At 37.9% G+C, this 20,711-nt stretch overlaps 1 protein-coding gene across 1 annotated transcript; it reads left to right on the top strand.

Annotated features, from left to right (window-relative positions):
• The first annotated feature begins 1,249 nt into the window (after window positions 1-1,249).
• PGRMC2 (progesterone receptor membrane component 2) lies at window positions 1,250-18,064 on the top strand. Its single transcript, XM_060105904.1, has 3 exons — window positions 1,250-1,703; window positions 14,290-14,445; window positions 15,905-18,064. Exons 1-3 carry the CDS (start codon window positions 1,286-1,288, stop codon window positions 16,000-16,002), a joined length of 672 nt encoding a protein of 223 aa, XP_059961887.1. The 5' UTR covers window positions 1,250-1,285; the 3' UTR covers window positions 16,003-18,064.
• Window positions 18,065-20,711: the final 2,647 nt, after the last annotated feature.

The raw sequence follows: 20,711 nt of genomic DNA, 5'->3' as shown, positions 1-20,711 counted from the left end.
ACTTGCTGTTTCCCTAATTAGCATACCATACGCCCCCACTGCTTGCCCACGTCTCTCCTCCATCCCATCAGTTCCTCAAGATGAAACGAAATTGTTACTCCCGTGATAAACCTTCATTCGCCACAAGGGTAGTTCACACGCGCGCGGGGGCGGGGACTAGCGACACAGAACAGACTGGGGTTGAGAGGGAGCACATCAGATGACCTGAGAGCGTGAGGTGAGGGGCTCAGAATGAGGCTTCAGAGGTGACATTTACACAGGAATTTTAAGGACTCGAGAGGCTAAAAGACTCTACAAGACCCAGGAAGATGAAAAGAAACTGTAAATAAAGCTAAATACGCGAAAAAAAAAAGACCACTTCATCCTATCCACTTGCCTCTCGCACCAATGAGAACGGTTCAAGGAAAAACGACACCTTTAGTACAAAATCTGAAAGAAAATTCCACAAGAGCAGCCTTGGCTAAAACCACTGGGGAATGGCGCAGACAGCACGTAGATTCCTTTTGCCAAACAATCCCTGGGCGAGCTCCGTGCGCGCTCTCCGCGCCAGGCGACTCCAGCTCCTCGCCAAAACTTCTAGGCTGTAGCTTTGCCTGCGCGCCCACGCTCCGGGCTTCCGGACAGGCGCGACGGCGCCCGGGGGAGAAAGAGACACCCCTCTTCAGTGTGCGAAAGCAGTTATAACTATGTCGCGGCCTCCCACTAGCCACCAACCCGCACCCTCGGGAAAGCGTCAGGGAGGATCCCGCCTCAGCGGCCGCCTCAGCGCACATGAAGCTCTCGGGCGGAGCCAAAGCGAAGAGGCGGGAGTTTGCGGACGCGAACCCTGGCCTGGGAAGAAAAGCGACCCCTGGGCGCACGCGCACAGCGAGGGGACTGGGAGGAGCGTGTCTCCCAGAGGGCTTGCTGAGAAAAGGAGAGCGCGTGGCGCCGTGGGGCCCGCGCACGCGCCGTAGTCTCGCCGCGCCCGCGCGCGCGCGGCCGGCGCAGCGTGTTTTCTTCAGACCGCCCCCCTCTTCTACTTCAACTAGAGGCGAAGGACGAGAGCAGGGAAATGTGGGGCGAGGTGGGCGGGGCGTCGCAGCGCGCGCGGCCTGCAAAAGGAGGGAGGGGGAGGGAGGGAGAGATCCAAGACAACTTACCGCGTCAACACCCAGTCGGGAGCCGGCCTGACCCCGCCCCCTACCCTCACGCTATTGGCTGGGAGGCCCCACATGGGCGGGGCCGACCGTGGGGTTGGGGAGGGCAAGGGGCGGGGAGGAGAGGAAGGCGCTGGCGGGCAGTGATGGCGGCGGGTGATGGGGACGGGAATTTAGGCACCCTGGGGAGTGGCAGCGAGAGCAGCAGCGACGGTAGCAGCGAGAGCCCGGGCGGCGCGGGAGCGGCAGCAGAAGGGGGCGGCTGGTCGGCTGCTGCGCTGGCCCTACTGACGGGGGGCGGGGAGATGCTGCTGAACGTGGCGCTGGTGGCGCTGGTGCTGCTGGGGGCCTACCGGCTGTGGGTGCGCTGGGGGCGGCGGGGTCTGGGGGCCGGGGCCGGGGCGGGCGAGGAGAGCCCCGCTGCCTCTCTGCCTCGTATGAAGAAGCGGGACTTCAGCTTGGAGCAGCTACGCCAGTACGACGGGTCACGCACCCCGCGCATCCTGCTTGCGGTCAATGGGAAAGTCTTCGACGTGACCAAAGGCAGCAAGTTCTACGGCCCTGGTGAGGAGTTGGACGGGGAGGGGGAGGGCCCCCTGCAGCTCAAGCGCGACCATCTTATGATTGGGAGGCCCCTGGGCAAAGGGTTAGCTTGCCAGCCTTCTCGACATCTGGATCCCTGCGCCTTGTCTCCCGCACCTGAGACGGCCCGCCCCCCACACGCCTCGGCCGCGGGCCCCTCTGGCGTTTACCCCCCCGAAGTCGGGGTCCCAGTGTCGCCCCAGGAGCCAGCTCTCATCTTTCATTTTTCTCCTATCCCATTTCTCCTCGCAGCCTTTTCTTGTGCTGAATTTTTAAAAATCCTTTTAGTTGTCGCCAGTCACGCTGGCCCTCAGCCTTTCCTGAGCTTTCTGATTCCTGGGATCGTTGGGGGCGGGAGAGAAGAAAGATTTCTAAAGTAGGGACCTAAAGTTTTAGGCCCTGTAATTCATAGCTTTCCTTTCTTTACTCTGTGTGTGTGTGCGTGCGTGCGTGCGTGTGTGTGCACGCGCCACTGAGCTGCTTTTTCCCTCTACTACTCCCCATAAGGCCACGTTTAGGTACACGGAGTTCCAAGTCCCAACCCCTCTGTAAAGTCCTGTCATATAAGCAACACCTCGACTCTTTTTTTTTTTTTTTAAACGGGTTTTGGTACGAAGGTGCTTTTCAAGATTAACAATATATGTGGGATGAGGCAAACCTGAATGCAGATCCTAATAAATACTGGCAAAGGTCTTCGCCCAGAGTTTTGGGGGTGGAGCTCATATACCCAGCAGGCGTGCCTGTCCGGTTTCTCTCTTTTTCCTTTTCCCTTTTTTTTTTTTTTTTTTTAGTAGGAAGGCAAGTATTCAACTACACGTTGATTATGATTTACTGTGTTTTCACTGAGGAGCAAAAACTTAAAACAGCTATAAATTCATACCCCCAGGCACCAGTTCTGCAAGTTAAAGGTTTTTAAAACTTTGCTTTCAGAGAACTGTGTGTGTATAGGATGTTTGGTTTAGAAACCCTTTTTTTACAATGTAGTTATAGCATACATTTCAGATTATGTTAATAAACTTCAGTTCAGACTCATGGAACCTGTTGGCATACCATAAAACTGAGCAACATTGTACATGCTGGTTGTGTAGTTATTCTGAGCTTTAAAAAAGTGACTACAATAAAAGTAAATAAAATTAGAGACCTAAGAGTGACCTGTTATTCGAAAGAGTACATCCAAGTCTTAAAGTCAAGGGGGTTGGCAAGTCTAAAAACAAGTCGGTTTCCTCTTTAATCTGTTAGTCCATGAGATTTATTGACACTTGCAAATATATACTTACGATTTCTGTGCTTAGTAGCTGGAAGATATTTTAGAAGTGCTTTGGTTAGTTGTTAATTAGAGGTAAGAAATTGGAGATTCTACATGTTGAACTATTTATTTCTTAGTGGCTTGTATTTTCTGTATATATTTATAGTACATTCAATCCAACCAAGTCACAGATAGCTTATTAAGTACTTGCTTCTCGTTGTATAAAAATGAAAACCAGATGTCTGCCTACTCATATCAGCTGAAATAGTTAATACTTTTTTTGTTTACTTATGAGCATGTGGGTTAAGACAATAGGGCCAAAGTACAATATTTAAACGGACAGACCAAATTAAATAGTTAATTTTTTTTTTTTAGTCAAGGATTTACACAGTATGTGTGTTCGATGATTAGAAATTGTGTACGGGTTTAGATTTTTAATACAGAGCTTAACCAAACTAAAAACTCTGCCTTTGTACCCCTATCTAAACTGACAGTGAAGCAACCAAAGTATTAGTGCAAAGAAGCATATCGGTCCTCACACATTATGCCTTGCCACTATCTGAAAATAACTAGGAGAAACAGCCTTAGACACAGTTTGGCACTATCCAGTGGCAAATGTTCTGCAACAGAAATTTTAAAATTGAATCATAATTACAATGTAGATAGCCTTTGTGTGGCTTGAGCCAGTGAGGGGGTTCCTCGTAACAACAGAGGAGTCAGCTTTAGGTTAGCTTCCACTGATTTCCAGGTCCTAATGAACAGGCTAAGAGTGATATTCAGTTATTTCATTCTAAGTAGTTATCAGTTAACAACCTAATAGAGATATTTGGAATATTTTATTATTGAAAGGAACCTTAAAGGTAGCCAGATCATCTTAGGGGCTTGGAATATATTTCACATTAAGAGAAGATAAAACACTTCCCAAAAGTCTTGAAGCCAAATTTCTGGCGGTGAAACAGACGTAAGTTCGGTTTTGGTTTTAATTTCTTATTTTCGTCCTCAAATCAGTTAAGCAGTTTTGTAGCAGAATAATTCAGAAGTAAAAACCCTTATCTGAGACTCTTAGTAGCTGAAAGAATGAGCTAAGGGAGCTAGAAAACCTAGTTTCTGTGCCTAACCAATATCTACTCCCATTTCTCAGTAATGGTTTTAGAGTTAAAAGATTGTTTTGTGAGGCTTTTTCTGTGTTGAAGATATTTTTCTTTTTAGCCATACATTTTTAAAGTTTGGGTTCTTAAAAAATTAAATATTGGCAGTTTAATTTAGTGGAGTAAACACATATTGGCAAACAGTTGGCATTAACTACATTTGTTAATATTAAATTTAGTAACAGTCCAGGCAGTTGGCCAGCATGTGAGGAAAGTGGACATGTAAGAAACAATGAATGTGGGAGGAGAAAGGAACCAGATTTGTTAAGCAACTACTACATCAAATCCATTAATTTGTCATCTCCACAATGCTTCAGTGAGATTAGTGAGTATTTTTTCAGATGGGGAGCCTGAGGTTTAGGAATTTGAGGTAAATTGGCTTGGATCACACAGACATGGTATTCAAATCCAGACATTTGACCACAAAGCCTATCTATTCTATTTCAGGTATACTGCATTCTGGGATAAACTTAAAGAGAATCTCACTGCTCTTATTTTTTATACCCTCTCCTAGTTCCATAAGGATTTAAAGCCTCAAAGAAACACACTTCATGGCTTTATGTTGTGCTGTTTGATATGGTAGCCACAAGCCACGTGTGGCTTTTTAAATTTAAATTAATTAAAATTAAATATAATTAAAAATTGAGTTCCTTAGTCACTAGCCATATTTCAAGTGCTCAGTACCCACATGGCTACCGTACTATACAGTGCACTTTATAGTGCATTTCCATCTTCCCAATTGAGTTCTGTTCAACAGCACTGATTCTAGAGGTCAGGGTAGAAGGAGTAGGAAACTCCATTTGGGGCTTATTATCTCATTTAATTTTCAGACAGCCCTAGGAAATAAGTAATGTTCCCATTTTACAAACGTGGAAACTGAAACTCCGAGATTTTGCCCCAAGTCGCATATCTAGTAAGTGGCCAAGCTAGAAATCAAACCCAGTCTAACAGCCTTCACAGGCTATCCCCTCCCACTGTATCACAACATAATATAATTTCACGTTTCCATAGTCATAATAGATGAGGAAGACTCTAACAGATAGTATAATTTTAAATAATTTGATGTAATATTACTGCAGTGGAATTAAAACAGTGTTTTTTATTCTTTAGAATGGCAAGAAATTATACAATTGACCTTTCTAATAGTTTATCTGCATTTCTGATATTTATATATATAGCTTCCCCCATTATTCCATGTATTCTTTGACATATACCAAAGCTGTGTATTTTCTCCAACATACCATTTAAATTCCACTGGGAAGGAAAGAAGTATATATGAAGTACCCCATGAGATGCCTAATATTTAGGAGGTGGGGGAAAGGAGCACATTTACCTTTCATGTGTCTTTCCTCCTTTTTTAACTTTATGTTCAATATGTGAATTTTATTTGTAGTTTGCAGAATTGCAGCTGAAGCAACAGTTGAGGCATATAGACAAACCTATTCCTTCATGAATGTCCTACTGACAGTACCCAGCTCTCATCCTAGCTTCTTGCTTTGAAGCCAACTGGGTCTGTGTTAGGTCTAATGCCCATACACATTCATTACCTACTATTCATTACCTGCCAATCAGATAAAGGGATCAGCTAAGTCTTCTGATGAATTTTGATACTCTGCTCAAATTTATACTAGTAATTTCTACAGTACCTTCTTGTTTGGCTCTTCTGAGTTCAACATCATTCCAATGTTTTTAATCTAAGAGGGAATTGTATTTGTATTAAATACTAACACAAAGTATAATAGGATATCCTAAAGCATGTATAAGACCAGCAGATGTTATTCGGGTTGGAGGAAAGGAGTACATTTAGTAACATCTGGAGTTAGCCATTCAAGTTCTTTTATAATAGTTCTTTCAACAGTATGACATAGATCACTCCTCCCCCACGTACTTGTGACAGACATCACTAAATAACTGCTGTACTCTTAGAGCCAGCATCTTGTCTCAAGATCTTTAATATAGGATTTCATCTCCACTTTTAAACTCTAAGAAGGAATTGCCTGGATTTCATTACATTGTTGCCTAGATAAGATGTTTTGAGAAATGAGAGTTCTCTGAGTCTTCAAAACATTTGCCTCCCTACCCTCATGGAGTTTATGGTCTGTTGAGGAAGACAGATGATAAACAGGCATTCAATACATGATTATAATCTGTAATTAAATATGATGTGAAAGAAATTAATAGGATATGTAATAGAAGTTAACAAAGGACTTTATTTAGATCAGATGGTTAAGAAAGGTACCCTATTTATATTGGTTTGTCAAGAAAGTGGGGATTGATACCTAAGCAAAAACCTGAAGGAGTCAGCCTTACAAAGATTGGGTATATCAATGTTTTGAAGCTATCTAAGCACTAGATCTAGAACTGATACTGTGTTAATCGGCAGAGGAAGAAACATCCTTATCACCCTTACTGATTTTCAGATTTGACTTGAGGCTTCATTTGATTAGTGTTACCTCAGTGCTTTTTTTCCCATCCTTTTACTTTTAACCAATCTGTGGGGTTTTTTCCTTATAAATAACATATAGCTGGATTTTTCATTAAATTTAGTATCAATACTGTCTTTTACCAACTTAATCAGTTTATTTTTTATTCCTTCCACGTTTTCTCCCCTACTGATTTTTTTAAAATTTATTTTATTGAAGTATAGTTGATTTACAATGTTGTATTAATTTGTACTATACAGCAAAGTGTTTCAGTTATACATACATATACATTCTTTTTTATATTCTTTTCCACTGTGGTTTATCACAGGGTATTGAATATAGTTCCCTGTGCTCTACAGTAGGACCTTGTTTATCTGTTGTCTATATACTAGTTTGCATCTGCTCACCCCAAACTCCCAATCATCCCTCCCCAACTCCACCCGCCCCTTGGCAGCCACAAGTCTGTTCTCTATGTCTGTGTGTCTGTTTCTGTTTCACATCCCCCTACTGATTTGGATGCATTCTATTTCTATTCTTTTGGTGATAAGATTCTTTTCCTTAAGTTTTTGCTATAGAATATAAGAATGTTAACCAAACATTTTTGTATGAATTAGAAAGAACTGTCTCTTTAAGACACTTCACTGCCATTTGACAGAATATTTCTTAATATTAAATACACAAAACTATCATGTATACAAATGTAAATGGTGTCCCCTGGAGTTATATGGTACACAGCCATATATTGTGGCCCTGGTTAGAAAGCATTAACTCTAATCCCTCCCACATTCCATTTTCTGTTATTACTATTAGACTTCTAGTTTTACTGCAGTTTTTAAAACTCTACCCCCAAATCGGTTAAATTATTAACTTTTTTTTTAATAGTCGATCTTCATTTAAATTTACCAACATAGTTACCATTTTCTTTATTCACTGTCATTTCTTGCATCTCATTCCTTTGTTCAGGGTTCAGTTTTCATTTTAGTGAGGTACGTCCTATAGCTTTTTTCATTGATAGAAAAAAATTCTGTGTCTATCTGCCCTCACTCAGGAATAATAGTATAGATGTAGGATATAAAATTGTGGGTTAACTGTTTTTTTAACTCAGATCCTCAATAATGGTTTTTTAGTGGTTTTTTTTGGCTGTGTTGGGTCTTTGTTGCTGCGTGCAGGCTTTCTCCAGTTGTGGCGAGCGGGGGCTACTCTTCATTGCAGTATGCGGGCTTCTCATTGTGATGGCTTCTCTTGTTGCTGACCACAGGTTCTAGGCATGCAGGCTTCAGTAGTTGTGGCACGTGGGCTCAGTAGTTGTGACTCGCAGGCTCTAGAGTGCAGGCTCAGTAGTTGTGGTGCACGGACGGGCCTAGTTGCTCCGCGGCATGTGGGATCTTCCCAGACCAGGGCTTGAACCCGTGTTCCCTGCATTGGCAGGTGGATACTTAACCACTGCGCCACCAAGGAAGTCCCCCAATAATGTTTTTTTTTAACATGTGCCAGGCTCTACTAAAATCTGAGGATATGTGTCATTCGTTTATTTTTAAAAATTTGAACACATTATCTTTTCAGTTATTGTCTCTCCCATTCTCTTTATTACTTTTTCTGGAACTCTTAGTAGATACACATTAACTTTTATTTTTGGCTGTGTTGGGTCTTAGTTGCAGCACGCAGGATCTTTCATTGTGGCGTGTGGGCTCCAGAGTGCAGGCTCAGTGGCTGTGGTGCATGGGGCTCTGTAGTTGTGGTGCGCAGGCTCCAGAGCACATGCGCCCTGTAGTTTGCGGCACACAGGCTCTGTAGTTGAGGTGCGCAGGCTCAGTAGTGCAGCATGCGGGCTCATTTGCCCCACGGCATGTGGGATCTTAATTCCCTGACCAGGGATCGAACCAGCATCCCCTGCATTGGAATGTGGATTCTTAACCAGTGGACCACGAGGGAAGTCCCCTTAATTTCTTAATAATTTTAAGTAAACATACTATATCTCTTTAATCTGCTTCTGTTATCCTTATTCTTGGGATACCATTTCTCATATCTGTTCTGTGTGCTCACTCCTCCATGGTAGTTTGTTTCTTCATGTAGTTACAACTTTTATTACAAACTTCAGCAATTGCTATCTTTTTGTTTCTTGAATATTTTCTGTGATGTTCCATGAGGCTTGGGTTGTGGAAGTCTCCCTGTGGAGTGGTTTGGGGTATGCCTCAAAATAGGGCCTAATGGAAGTTTTTGAAAAAAAATTTTTTATTAGGTAATACGTGCTCAAGATAGAAAAATTTTAAAGGGTATATAGTAAAAGATAGTCTCCTTCCCACAACCCAGCCACCATGTTCCCCTCCCTAGAGGTGAGGAACCAATCTGAGTATCTGAGTCTTGTTCCAGAGCTATTCTCTGCAAGTGAAAGCATGTGGGTATGTACACCCCTCCCATGCACTAATGGTAGCATACTATACAAACCTTTAACAATATTTTAATATATTGAGAGCCTTTCATATCAGTTTAAAGAGAACCATTTCATTCTTCTGAATGTGTGCATAAATTCTATTATATGAATATATCATAATAGTCCACTTTTAATGAACCTTTGTTTCCAATTTCTTGTTATTACACATGGTACTGCTCTAAATATTCATGTATCATTTTAAAGGTGAGTAAAATCATAATTATCTATAAAATAAATTCCTAGATGTAAAATTACTAGTCTTAGGGTATGGACATTTTTAATTTGGGTACTTATTTCTGAATTGCCCTCCAGAGACATTGGACCAATTTACACTCACACGAAAATGCCTGTTTCTCACCCTCTTGCCAAAAATGTGATATTAAACTTTTTGGTCTTCGTCAATCTGAGAAGTTAAAATAGTATTTCAATATTATTTTAATTTACATTTCTCAGTGAGGTTGGACATCCTCAAAAATTTGAGTCATTTACGTTTCCTTTCCTACAAATTATCTATTCATATATTTTTTGCCACATTTTTTCGATCATGACTATTTTATTGCTGCTGGGTTTTGTATCATACTTAAAGCTTTTTTGCACTTAAAGATTATTTTTAAAAATCTGTAGTTTCTTAATACTTTTATGGTTTTAGTTTGTTAGTTCCACTTGGAATTTATTTTGTTTTAAGAAGTGAAGTAAGCATCCAACTTTTGTTTTTGTTTTCTTACAGAGGGCTGTTCAGTTATCCCAACACCATTTATAGAATAATTTCTTTTTCCCAATACTTGCTGTATTACCATTACTGTTTGCTAAATTCCAACAGATATTTAAATCCATGCTATTGTATTTTTTTCACCTTAGAGTTCTCATTCTACTTGAGCTAGGTAAACTCAGGCCCCACTTCCACAAACGGCACAGGCCTGGGGTTTTAATTTTTCAAAGTCTTCCCTGCCCCCAGCCCAGCCTTGAGCTCTGGGGCCAGGGCCACTAGCTCAACCCACAGTATTGCTGAGAGCCTCCTAGTTTGAATTTTAGAAACAAGGTTAAGTTTTCAGTTCCTCTTAGAATTATAGTAGTCAAGAGATTATCTGGTTTGACCTCCAATTTTAGGCATGTAAAATTTGCCCAGTGTCAAATGTAGGGTGCGGCCTTGAACCCAGGTATCTTAACTTAACAGGTATTCTTTCAGTTTTACCATGCTGCCTTCTCTCTAAAAGTCCTGGGAGTTCCTAGAACTAAGTATAAAAAAATAATATCTATTAGTTGGGTTTCATTTAGTCACTTTTACATATTGTTTCATTTGTTCCTAGGCACATTATAACCTTATTTGGAATAAATTACTCAATACCAAGTATTATTAGATTTTTTTTTTAACTTACTTTAATAATCACAGAAGACTATTGTCAGAACATGCCAGAAAACTGGGCTGTTTATAAACTTTAATAATGTCTCTGAGAGCTATGGTTTTTATACCATGGAAATAACTAAAACATTCTGGAATTTTCTCTTTCATAAATACTAATGTAGATACATAATCATCTTAATACTCATAAAATTATGTTACATATTTTAGATATTTACTTCCTCCTGGAATTTTTTGCTTATTAAATTATTCTTAAAACATTGTTTTACAGTGACCATATGTTGTTGCCTTCAAAAATGTCACCCCATTGTCACTTGATTGTATTAAAGTAAGCAGTTTCAGGATACAATAACTAGTAGATTTACTGATTTTTGAACTTTAAAAATCTGTATCATAAGTGGTGTTAACTCTTAAAACTTAATGAAATCTGAATTCTAACTAGTATAATGTCATTTCGGTGTATTTAACAATATCGTGGAAGTAAAATTTATCGTTAAAATGATGTCCTAGAATATTTGTTATATATGTATATTTAAGAGAATCTGTCTTGGCTAAATAATTGGGTGCATTTTTTGTAGCAAGAATTTTCTTGAAACTGTAAATCTAGTTTTGTATCAGCACTATATTTTAGTCTTTGATAAAGCAAGAGTATAATTCGCTTAGTTATTACTGAAATGTTAATATCTAAATGAGCCTTAATCTAAACAATCTGATTAATTTATGTAAGCTAGATTTGTGTGTGTGTGTAAATTATACCATACTGAAGACCTAATACCATTTAAAATTTGCTTTCCTTGGGTAGCTCTCTGCTATTATAGTATTATGGATAGCCAAGAGTAGTTATCAAAATATTAGAATCAGTAACATTTAGGTCTGTTATGTAAGGAGGTAGTGGAAAGGGGAGGTATTACTGACTTCTCAGATATGGTTCTGATTGTGTTAGGGATGCAGAGAAATATACTTTAACTGGACCTCAAATCCTCCTTTTTCTGAGCAACTCATCCTTTTCCAACTCTAGTTCTGAATCTTTATATTACGTTCTTTATGGTCTTACAGGAAAAAGTAAAGAAAACTGTTTTCAAAAAAGCCTTTTCAGAGGTTAAATGCTTCTTGAGGGAAATTCGAAACATGTGGAGAGCACAACAATACAGAGAGTGGGAAAATATGTTAATCACTGAGTCATTCTTTTCAAGAGTTAACAAAACATCATTTTGTCTAGAATTAGGCTTGGGTTATTAACTGTTGACTCAAGTTCACTCTAAGTTAGCCAAACAAAAAAAAGAACATCATTCCCTCTTAAGAGAAGTTGGCAGACAATTTTACTAAAGAATACACTGTTATATGTTAATATACTCAAAGATGGAGGGTTTTATGACTCCTATTTTTTATAGTGATCATCTTTTCTTCTCTCCTGTTTACCATTTGGATATATTTTAAGGTTGATACTGTGAAGTATCCTGAAGTAGATTGACTTTTGTAGGCCATGGAGGTAAATATTATAACACAATGCTAAAAAAAAAAGCTTTTCTTGTTAATGCTCTTCCATTTTGATTTAACAGGTATTCTAAAATAGCCATTTCCCTGAAATTTTGTGATTAGTGAAATGCTCCAGTTTTCAGGATTGTCACTCCATCTTTGGGTTTGTGGGTCCCCTGTGTGTTTTCTCAAGATGTGCTGTGTTTGAGGTAGTCAGAAAAGTGGAAATATTACTTCCCAGTTCTGTCAGTAATTTTAGGCAAGGCACTGAATGCCTCTGTTTCAGTTTGTCTGCCAGATAGGGCAAAAACCGTCCCTTCCACTTTGCAATACTGTGAGAGAGGAAAGTGAGATTGCTAGGAAATTCTCCAAAAAGTTGAAATTCTCATTTTACATTTGTAGTTTTTTATAGCCTTGATCAATTTTATTTTTTCTTTTGTGTGTTTGACTAATCACTGTTTTAAGTTTGTAAGCATTGGTCCAGTTAGCATTAAGAGGCTATATATTATTCACAAATTTTTTTGTCATTGTTGCTTCTTAAGGAAAAAAACCACATTAGTTCTCTCTATATATATACATAAATGTGTATGTGTGTGTCTGTGTGTGTGTGTGTGTGTGTGTGTGTGTATATATATATATATTCTCCATCTCCTGAAAACAGCCATTGCCACAAAGCATGTGGAGTTATACCACAAAAAAACACAATTGCTTTAAGGTGGACTGCTTTTCTTTCCCTAGGGACTGTTCTTGCTTAGTTTTAGAAGTTAACTTTGGGAATTCCCTGGTGGTCCAGTGGTTAGAACTTGGTACTTTCACTGCCAGGGCTGGGGCTCAATCCCTGGTGTCGGGGACCCACAAGCCAGGTGGCATAGCCAAAAAACAAAAAAAAATTAAATGTTTCTCATAAAAAAGAATGAAATAATGCCATTTGCAGCAACATGGATGGACCTAGAGATTATCATAAGGGAAGTAAGTCAAACAGAGAAAGACAAATATCATATGATATCACTTGTATGTGGAATCTTTAAAATGATACAAATGAACTTTTTTACAAAACAAATAGACTCACGGACTTAGAAAACAAACTTATGGTTACCAAAGGGGATGGGGGGGATAAATTAGTAGTTTGGGCTTAACATATACACACTACTATATATAAAATAGGTAAACAAGGACCTACTGTATAGCACAGGGAACTATACTCATTATCTTGTAATAACCTATAATGAAAAAGAATATATATATATCTGAATCACTTTGCTGTACACTTAAAATGAGCAGCATTGTAAATTAACTATGCTTAAATTTAAAAGAAAAAAAATGTTTCTCCAAAATAATTAACTCCAATTAAAGAACTTCAGATTTTACTCTGTAAATGGAAACAGTATTAAATTTCCTTCTCTTAAACACTTTTTGAATGTCAGTTGTCATACCTTTTTGAATGTCAGTTGAGATAATGGGCAAAGTTTGAAAGTTACAAATGTTGGCCCATTGTAAATAGTGTCCCACTTTCTTATATAGAAGACAAATTTAAAAGTATAAAATGATAGCCTAAGTTTATATTAATAGGGGAATGATTAAATAAATTATAGGTATATCCACTCAGTGGGAAAATATATAACCCTTAAATGATAATTGTGATAGTCACCTAATATTAAGCAGCAATATGGAAAGTACTTAAGAACGGGAAAGCAGGAAAAAGTACTTTACTGGAAGTATTGCCTTTATTTTCATGTTAATATATTAATACCTAATAATGCTACTTTTAAATTTATTAAGGCCACTTTTTTGTTCCATGCAACAAATTTTAAAAGAAACGAGTTTTCCTACATCCAATGAACTTTATGGTGCAGTGCTTTCTGTAATTCAAATTAACGTTCATAAATGTTTAGATTTTTGTCTATTTAAGTAAATTTTTGAATTCTATTCTTAAAAGTATAGATGCTTTTCTGACACATAACCTTCAATTTCCTAAATGCTTTCAAGTATGAATATGGCTATAATCATTTTTTTGCTCATTTAAAAATCAGGGGATTTCCATTTTTTTCTACTTGTGTACTTCTCATTAGAACATGCTTTATTCTGTTATATGTGAAGTAAAATTTTCCTCTCCATTCTCCAGAAATGTTGCCACTGTAAAGTGCTTGGTCTGTATTCTTCCTGGTGTTTTTTTTGTGTATATACAAACGTGGGTGAAATGTGCATACATGTATATCTTTTTTTAATTCAAAGTGAGTCATACTATATAATTTGCTGAATTGCTTTTTTCAGTTACTATATCATGGACTTCTTTCTGTGCCTGTACATATAGAGTTACCTCATTCTAAGAAATTTCTTCTCATTATCCTATTTAGTGTCTGTGCATGTTTTGAAATTAAGGCTGTGTACCAAATAAGAGTCATGAGGTTTCTTTTATTTGACTTTTTCATTTGAGACATTCTAAAATAGGGTCAGATAATCTAAACAATTTCTTTTTTTTCCCAGCGGGTCCATATGGAATATTTGCTGGTAGGGATGCCTCCAGAGGACTGGCGACATTTTGCCTAGATAAAGATGCACTTAAAGATGAATATGATGATCTCTCAGATTTGAATGCCGTACAAATGGAGAGTGTTCGAGAATGGGAAATGCAGTTTAAAGGTACCTTCATTTTGTTGGGTTCTTTGCAAATATTAAATATATGGCCAAAGAAAGTACATACTGTTTCATTACTAAAGAGCCTAAGGATGCTGTCTGTTTTCACTGCCATCATTATTTGATGATAAACATAGCTAACTATCAAAATGATTGTTACATGTGCTTATTATTTATAAAATCCATATTTAAAAATTGGCTTGTTACAAACTATAAAATTTATAAAAATTGTGACACCTTTAGTCTTATAAGGCTTGTTCATTAAGGTATAGTTTTTTAAATATAGAATTTAAAACAATTTAAAACAACTAATATATTTATATTTAAAACAATTAATTATTTAAAACAATTAATTAGTGATATTGATATTGTAATTTTAGTTTATTCTAAAATGATTTTCTTTATCTTACCTTCAAACCATAAAGGAAAAATGTCATTCTCCTTCATTACATGCTCATGACATCAATTTTTACCGCCTCTGTGAACACTCTGGACTGCTATTTATGTGACCTTTGGATCCCTTGGAATACTTCTTCTGGCTTCTTGGCACTTATACTGGTTTTGCTATACAAAAGCAGTCCTCCTATCTTATCCTCTCAGTTTGTCAGTTAATTTGCTTAAACTAGGTTCAGAGTCTTGACCAAGAAATGACTAAACATGTTATCACCTTGGACATAACGATGTTCTAAATTAAACACCTGGTAACATAAAAACAAGCAATGTAACCAAGATCTAAGAAGAGAATTTGATAGGAGAAAGAACAATAATGTACTAGGCACCACATATTGGGACCTCAGAGAACACAGGATAATAAGTAACGAGTGAATTTTCATCTTCTCATTTGGTTTGTTTTCTTAGGGACTACTAGCATGTGTCACATTTTCTCCCCAAGAATTATTTCCTGGTTGGATCTACTTTCCATGTGATTTTCCACCTCATGTACTCTTTCTCCCCAAGAAAGTAACCATTAACTTTTTTATGGTCTTCTAACTGTTGGAAATGCCCTACATTGCCAACTTATCTATCTAATTACAATACTTTGGGCTATTAAAATTTAAAGAACTATTCTGAGACTCACAGTGCACATTAGAGTTTAACCAGTTTTAAAGTACACGTCCTCATACCTATTCCAAGAGCCTGACATGGGTGATGCCAAGATGGGTCCTGGGTGTGCATTTTTTTTTTTTTAAAGGTCTCCAAGTGATTCTGATGCAGTGTCCTTGATTAAGAACTGGTTGTATGGAACACTCTACTGCAAAGCACAATTCCCAAGCTTTATGAGTTCCCTGACCCTGTTTTCTTTTGTTCAAGTGTTACATGAGTACAAAGACTGGACAAGGTAAACAATAGGAAAAACTTATCTTGTTCTATATGACTCTAAAGGAAGCATACAGCTTCCCTGCTGTATAACGGAATAGTGAGACAAATTTGATCACTACTGATTTTCTTTTGATGTATCTTTCAGAAAAATATGATTATGTAGGCAGACTCCTAAAACCAGGGGAAGAACCATCAGAATATACAGATGAAGAAGATACCAAGGATCACAATAAACAGGATTGAACTTTGTAAACAACCAAAGTCAGGGGCCTTCAGAACTGCAATTCTTACTCCCTTTCACAGAATGTCCAGCGTCTTTGGGTTTGGTTCACCTGCTGCAAAAAAACATTCAACAGATTGTTTGTACAAGCTAAATGAGTCTCACTATGAAGATTTGAATACTAGACATTATGCTGCCAGACTCATTTGTTGCAGTTGTTTGTAATGTCTCGTGGGGCTTCTTCATCCTGAAAAGAAGGAGACAGGGATTTTTTTAAAGAGCAAGAAAGTCACAAGATTACTTTTCTTTTTCTCTGTTTTTTTTTTTTTTTAAATCAAAGACAACCTGATACATATTTGCTACTTAAGTGTACAGATCTCCTCAAAAAAAACAGCAAGGAATTCCTACTTCGTGCGTTGGGTCTGTTTTAGCAATGAGGGAGGGAGGAGACCTGGGCAGGAGCTGGGGGGTGGTGCCCATCAGTCTGAGTAGTTAAGGCTACTGAAACACTAAGATGTGAATCCCCGAGCTTTTCTTTTGGGGTTTTGTCAGAGAAAAGAAAAAAACCTTTATTTCTAAGAAATTTTTGGAAATTAAAAAAAGGGATTTCAGGTGGATTTAAGTCAAAGCTAATTCCCCAACAGATCATTTGAAACTGGTTTTTATCCCTTTCCTTCCCCTAGATCAAATCAATATTAATTGTGCCTTATTTCACTTACATCGACTTGAATTATTTTTAGGGAAAGCCCCTATGTGAATTCAGAAGTCACTACAAGCAGCATTGAGACTGAAGTTGGAATATTCTGTTGACCGCAAAACCTTGATGTCATTCTGTGTATATAGAATGTAAAAGGAATATTCAGTGTTACTGCCATATATGTTAATATACACAAACTTAATTAGCATTGTCATGGCCAAATGCATTCCCCCATGCTTTTCTCTTTTCAAAAAAAAATTGAAAAACAAATCAACAACTCTATTCCCAACAGCTGCCTAATTTTAGGAGTCTTGACTCTCACATCTCACTGGTGTGGGTGCATGAGGCCGTAGTATGGATGTCGTGTGGGTGTGTCTGAGTGTGTGTGAGAGCACCTTGGAAGGGATCTGCAGATACTGTAAATACCCGTACCATTTTAATAAAGCATGTACAATAAACCAAAATAAGCTTGAGTTGGACTTTATATACAAACTGTAAGCCAGTGCATTTATGATATGGGAGTTGAGATTGTGTATTTGATTCAAGATAAGGAAAAATCTTGGAAATGAAAGGCAGGCACTGGTTAACCAAGTTGTACACATTGTACCACATTCACTGTAACTTTAGGAAGAAATTCCACTTTGTGGAACATTCTCAAGAGATCTGAGATTATTCAGGTAAGAATTGATATATTAAAATGTACATATTTTTTCTTTATATTTTGATGCCAACTGATAATACTAGAAGTAGTAGCACTCCAGGTGGTAGTTATTGAACACAAAACAATAAAGGATATTATACTGATTGATAGGTATTAAATTCTTCTATTAGTTTGAAAAAGCTCTTACTACAAGCCCTATATGTGTCCATTATTTGATTTCATCATGACTATTTAGGTTCTTAATTGGAGACAAGTTATACCAAAAAAGACAATTCTATTTAATAAGTCAGCAGTTAGAGAAAAGAATTCTCCTGCTTTATGAGTATAATATATGCAGAAGCCATCAAAGAAAGAGGAACTTTTAACTGCAGTAATAAGCTAAAGTATGTAAAATACTACATTCTATTGTATTAAGTCTTGGAATGTTTTGTAGAAAATGATGAACTTCAGCCAGATCTTTGCTGAAGACTGTTTGTAACAACTGAAGAGTCTTGGTAAATGATTTGTGTGTTTTTATGTAAAATATTTTCTGATCAGATTTGTTAGAGTATGTGTCCTCTGGAGTAAACTGATATATATGAATCATTTGAGCCTAAAGTTAAGAAGTAAATCTACACTTGTGAATAGAGAAACCGTAAATATTCATGCAGTAAAAATTATGCAGTCTGTTAAGAAAAATGAGTAATGTTGTGCTTTGGACTTGAAATAAACAGTGTTCTATGGACAATTCCTCAATTTCAGTTGAGTTTTCTCATTCTCAGGAAGTTTGGTGGGCAGTCAGTAAGGGGACGGGAGCTGTGGTGGCATTGTTAACCACTATTTCCCTAACTTGCCTGATTATTAGAACCACTTGAGGTGCTTAAAATACAAATTCTTGGTCCCCAGTCAAAACCTACCACCCACTGAGCCAGAATGGAAAGAGAATGAGTCTCAGACTCTATCTGTAAGAAGTGCCTTGGGTAATTCTTATGATCAGAATTTTCAAATGTGAAAAACACCACACCAGTCTTTTCAAGTTATACAATTGACCCTTGAACAACAAGGGTTTGAACTGTGTGGGTCCACTTTATTTTCTTCAATAAATAAGTATTACAGTACTACAGTACTTCATGATCCACATTTGGTTGAATCTGTGGATGTGGAACTGCAGATCCAGAGGGCCGTAAGGGGAATTTCACTCAGCACAGGTCGGTACCTCTGAACCCCTGCATAATGTTCAAGGGTCAGCTGTATTATCTATCTTTGTCATCTACTTGAAATGGACATTAACCTTAGATAATTTTGGTCTGATTCCCTGTATTTGGTTTTCTGTTTCACTCCCTAAACATCCATAGCATTTCTGAGTTAAAAATTAGGAGATTTCACATAAGAATCTAGTATGTGATTTTTTTTTAAAGATCAAATTTTTATTCTCTTCTGTTTTTTGTCTTTTGATAACTTCTCCAAGTTGGCAGTACGTTTCCCAAATAAAGTCTATACTGTGTGTACTAGCCAGTTTCGCTCTGTTAGGAACTGAGCCCATTTAGATTACAGATCACGTTTTTAAAACCTTGACTATGGTGCTTATGTTTTCCTGACAGTAATTCCACCTGCCTTTTTTGAAATCTGCAGGATCTTGACACTTTTACCCCCACCTACAATCTAGAAAGCAAAAGTTAATATGTTGAACTATTACTGGAGAAAATTAATCTCTCGAAAACTTGGCGTAAATCAGACTCTCCTCACCCAAGTATTCCATTTACCTCTACTGATAACTGAGAAGTGCATCACATGGCTAGAAATAGATGCCATTGGCATGTAAACACAGTGTATAGCCTTACAGTACTTATATGGATTAGAACAAGCTGGTAAGGAGAAAACTTTAATTCGAGAAGATATATGCACCCCAATGTTCATTGCAGCAGTATGTACAATAACCAAGACATGGAGGCAACCTAAGTGTCTTATCGACAGATGAATGAATAAAGATGTGGGATATATATACAATGGAGTATTACTCAGCCATAAAAAAAGAATGAGATAATGCCATTTGCAGCAACATGGATGCCTAGAGATTATCAGTCATATTAAGTGAAAGACAAAAATATCACTTATATGTGGAAACTAAAAAGATGATGTAAATGAACTTATTTACAAAACAAATAGACCCACAGATGTAGAAAACAAACATGGTTACCAAAGGGGAAGGGAGGGGGGATTAAATAGGCGTTTGAGATTAACAATATACATACTACCATATATAAAATAGATAAACATCAAGGACCTATTGTATAGCACAGGGAACTAGATTCAATATCTTGTAATAACCTAGAATGGAAAAGAATTTGAGAAAGAATAGATATATATGTATATGTATAACTGAATCACTTTGCTGTATACCTGAAACTAACACAACATTGTAAATTAACTATACTTTGATTTTTTTAATGGTTTAAAGAAATAGGATAAACTGGTGATACTATACTAAAGAATTTATAAAATGTATAAGTTGCTTTGAGCATAGTGGAAATAAGTTATTGAATATTGTAGTGATGGTTCTTTTCCTCTAATGAATTAAAAGTAGCAAATGCTCAGTGACAGCTTTTGAGTATGTGTGCTCCATTAAAGTCAGCCATCAATCTGGTCGATGATGCGAATCACAGACTACGGCCCATTTGTTGTTGGAAGGAAGTTCAAGTGGACCCACCCTGCTTTTCCTTACCGCTCTTCGGCGGGGCCCATCATCCCCAGACCATGTCAGAAAAGCCCGTACCTCCTCACACAGTCCTGCGAGTCAGACTTTGAGGAGACCCTGAGCTACATTTCAGGTTTGCATTTGTTCTGCCATCACTAGTGACAGAACATTAGGGCTGCCCGTGATTATTCCTTCAAGAGAGCACTTAACGTGCTGTGAACACTGGTTTATTCTCAAGAGATTTTTCTGTCTTACTGTATCTGCATGGAGTCCAGCTAAACCAGATTGTGAAGTTTAGTCTAAGAAGGCTGGTAAATATTTGCATTTTTCCTTTGAAAGCATGATTTTTAGTGAAGACATAGTACTGTGAGTGAAAACGCAGAATATTGCATATATGGTACGGTGCCATTTGGGGTAAAGAGCAAAACTTGGAAGATAAGTCAGCAGACTTTAGAACAACTATGCTTTTGCCCATTTATAAAAGTAATATACGTGTACAGAAAAAGATTAAGAAAGTGAGAATTAACCACAAATTAAGAGTTAAGCAAAGTTAACCTTTTCCCACATCTCTCTTTTTCTGGCCGCACCACTCGGCTTGCAGGATCTTAGTTCTCTGACCACATATTGAATCCACACCCTCGACAGTGAAAGGGCAGAGTGCTAACCACTGGACTGCCAGGGAATTCCCCCCACATCTCTC

The sequence above is a fragment of the Mesoplodon densirostris genome, chromosome 1 (genome assembly GCF_025265405.1).
Source record: "Mesoplodon densirostris isolate mMesDen1 chromosome 1, mMesDen1 primary haplotype, whole genome shotgun sequence".
NCBI classification, from domain to species: domain Eukaryota; kingdom Metazoa; phylum Chordata; class Mammalia; order Artiodactyla; family Ziphiidae; genus Mesoplodon; species Mesoplodon densirostris.
The sequence above is the reverse complement of the archived record's forward strand: the minus strand, read 5'-3'. Positions and strand labels throughout refer to the sequence as shown.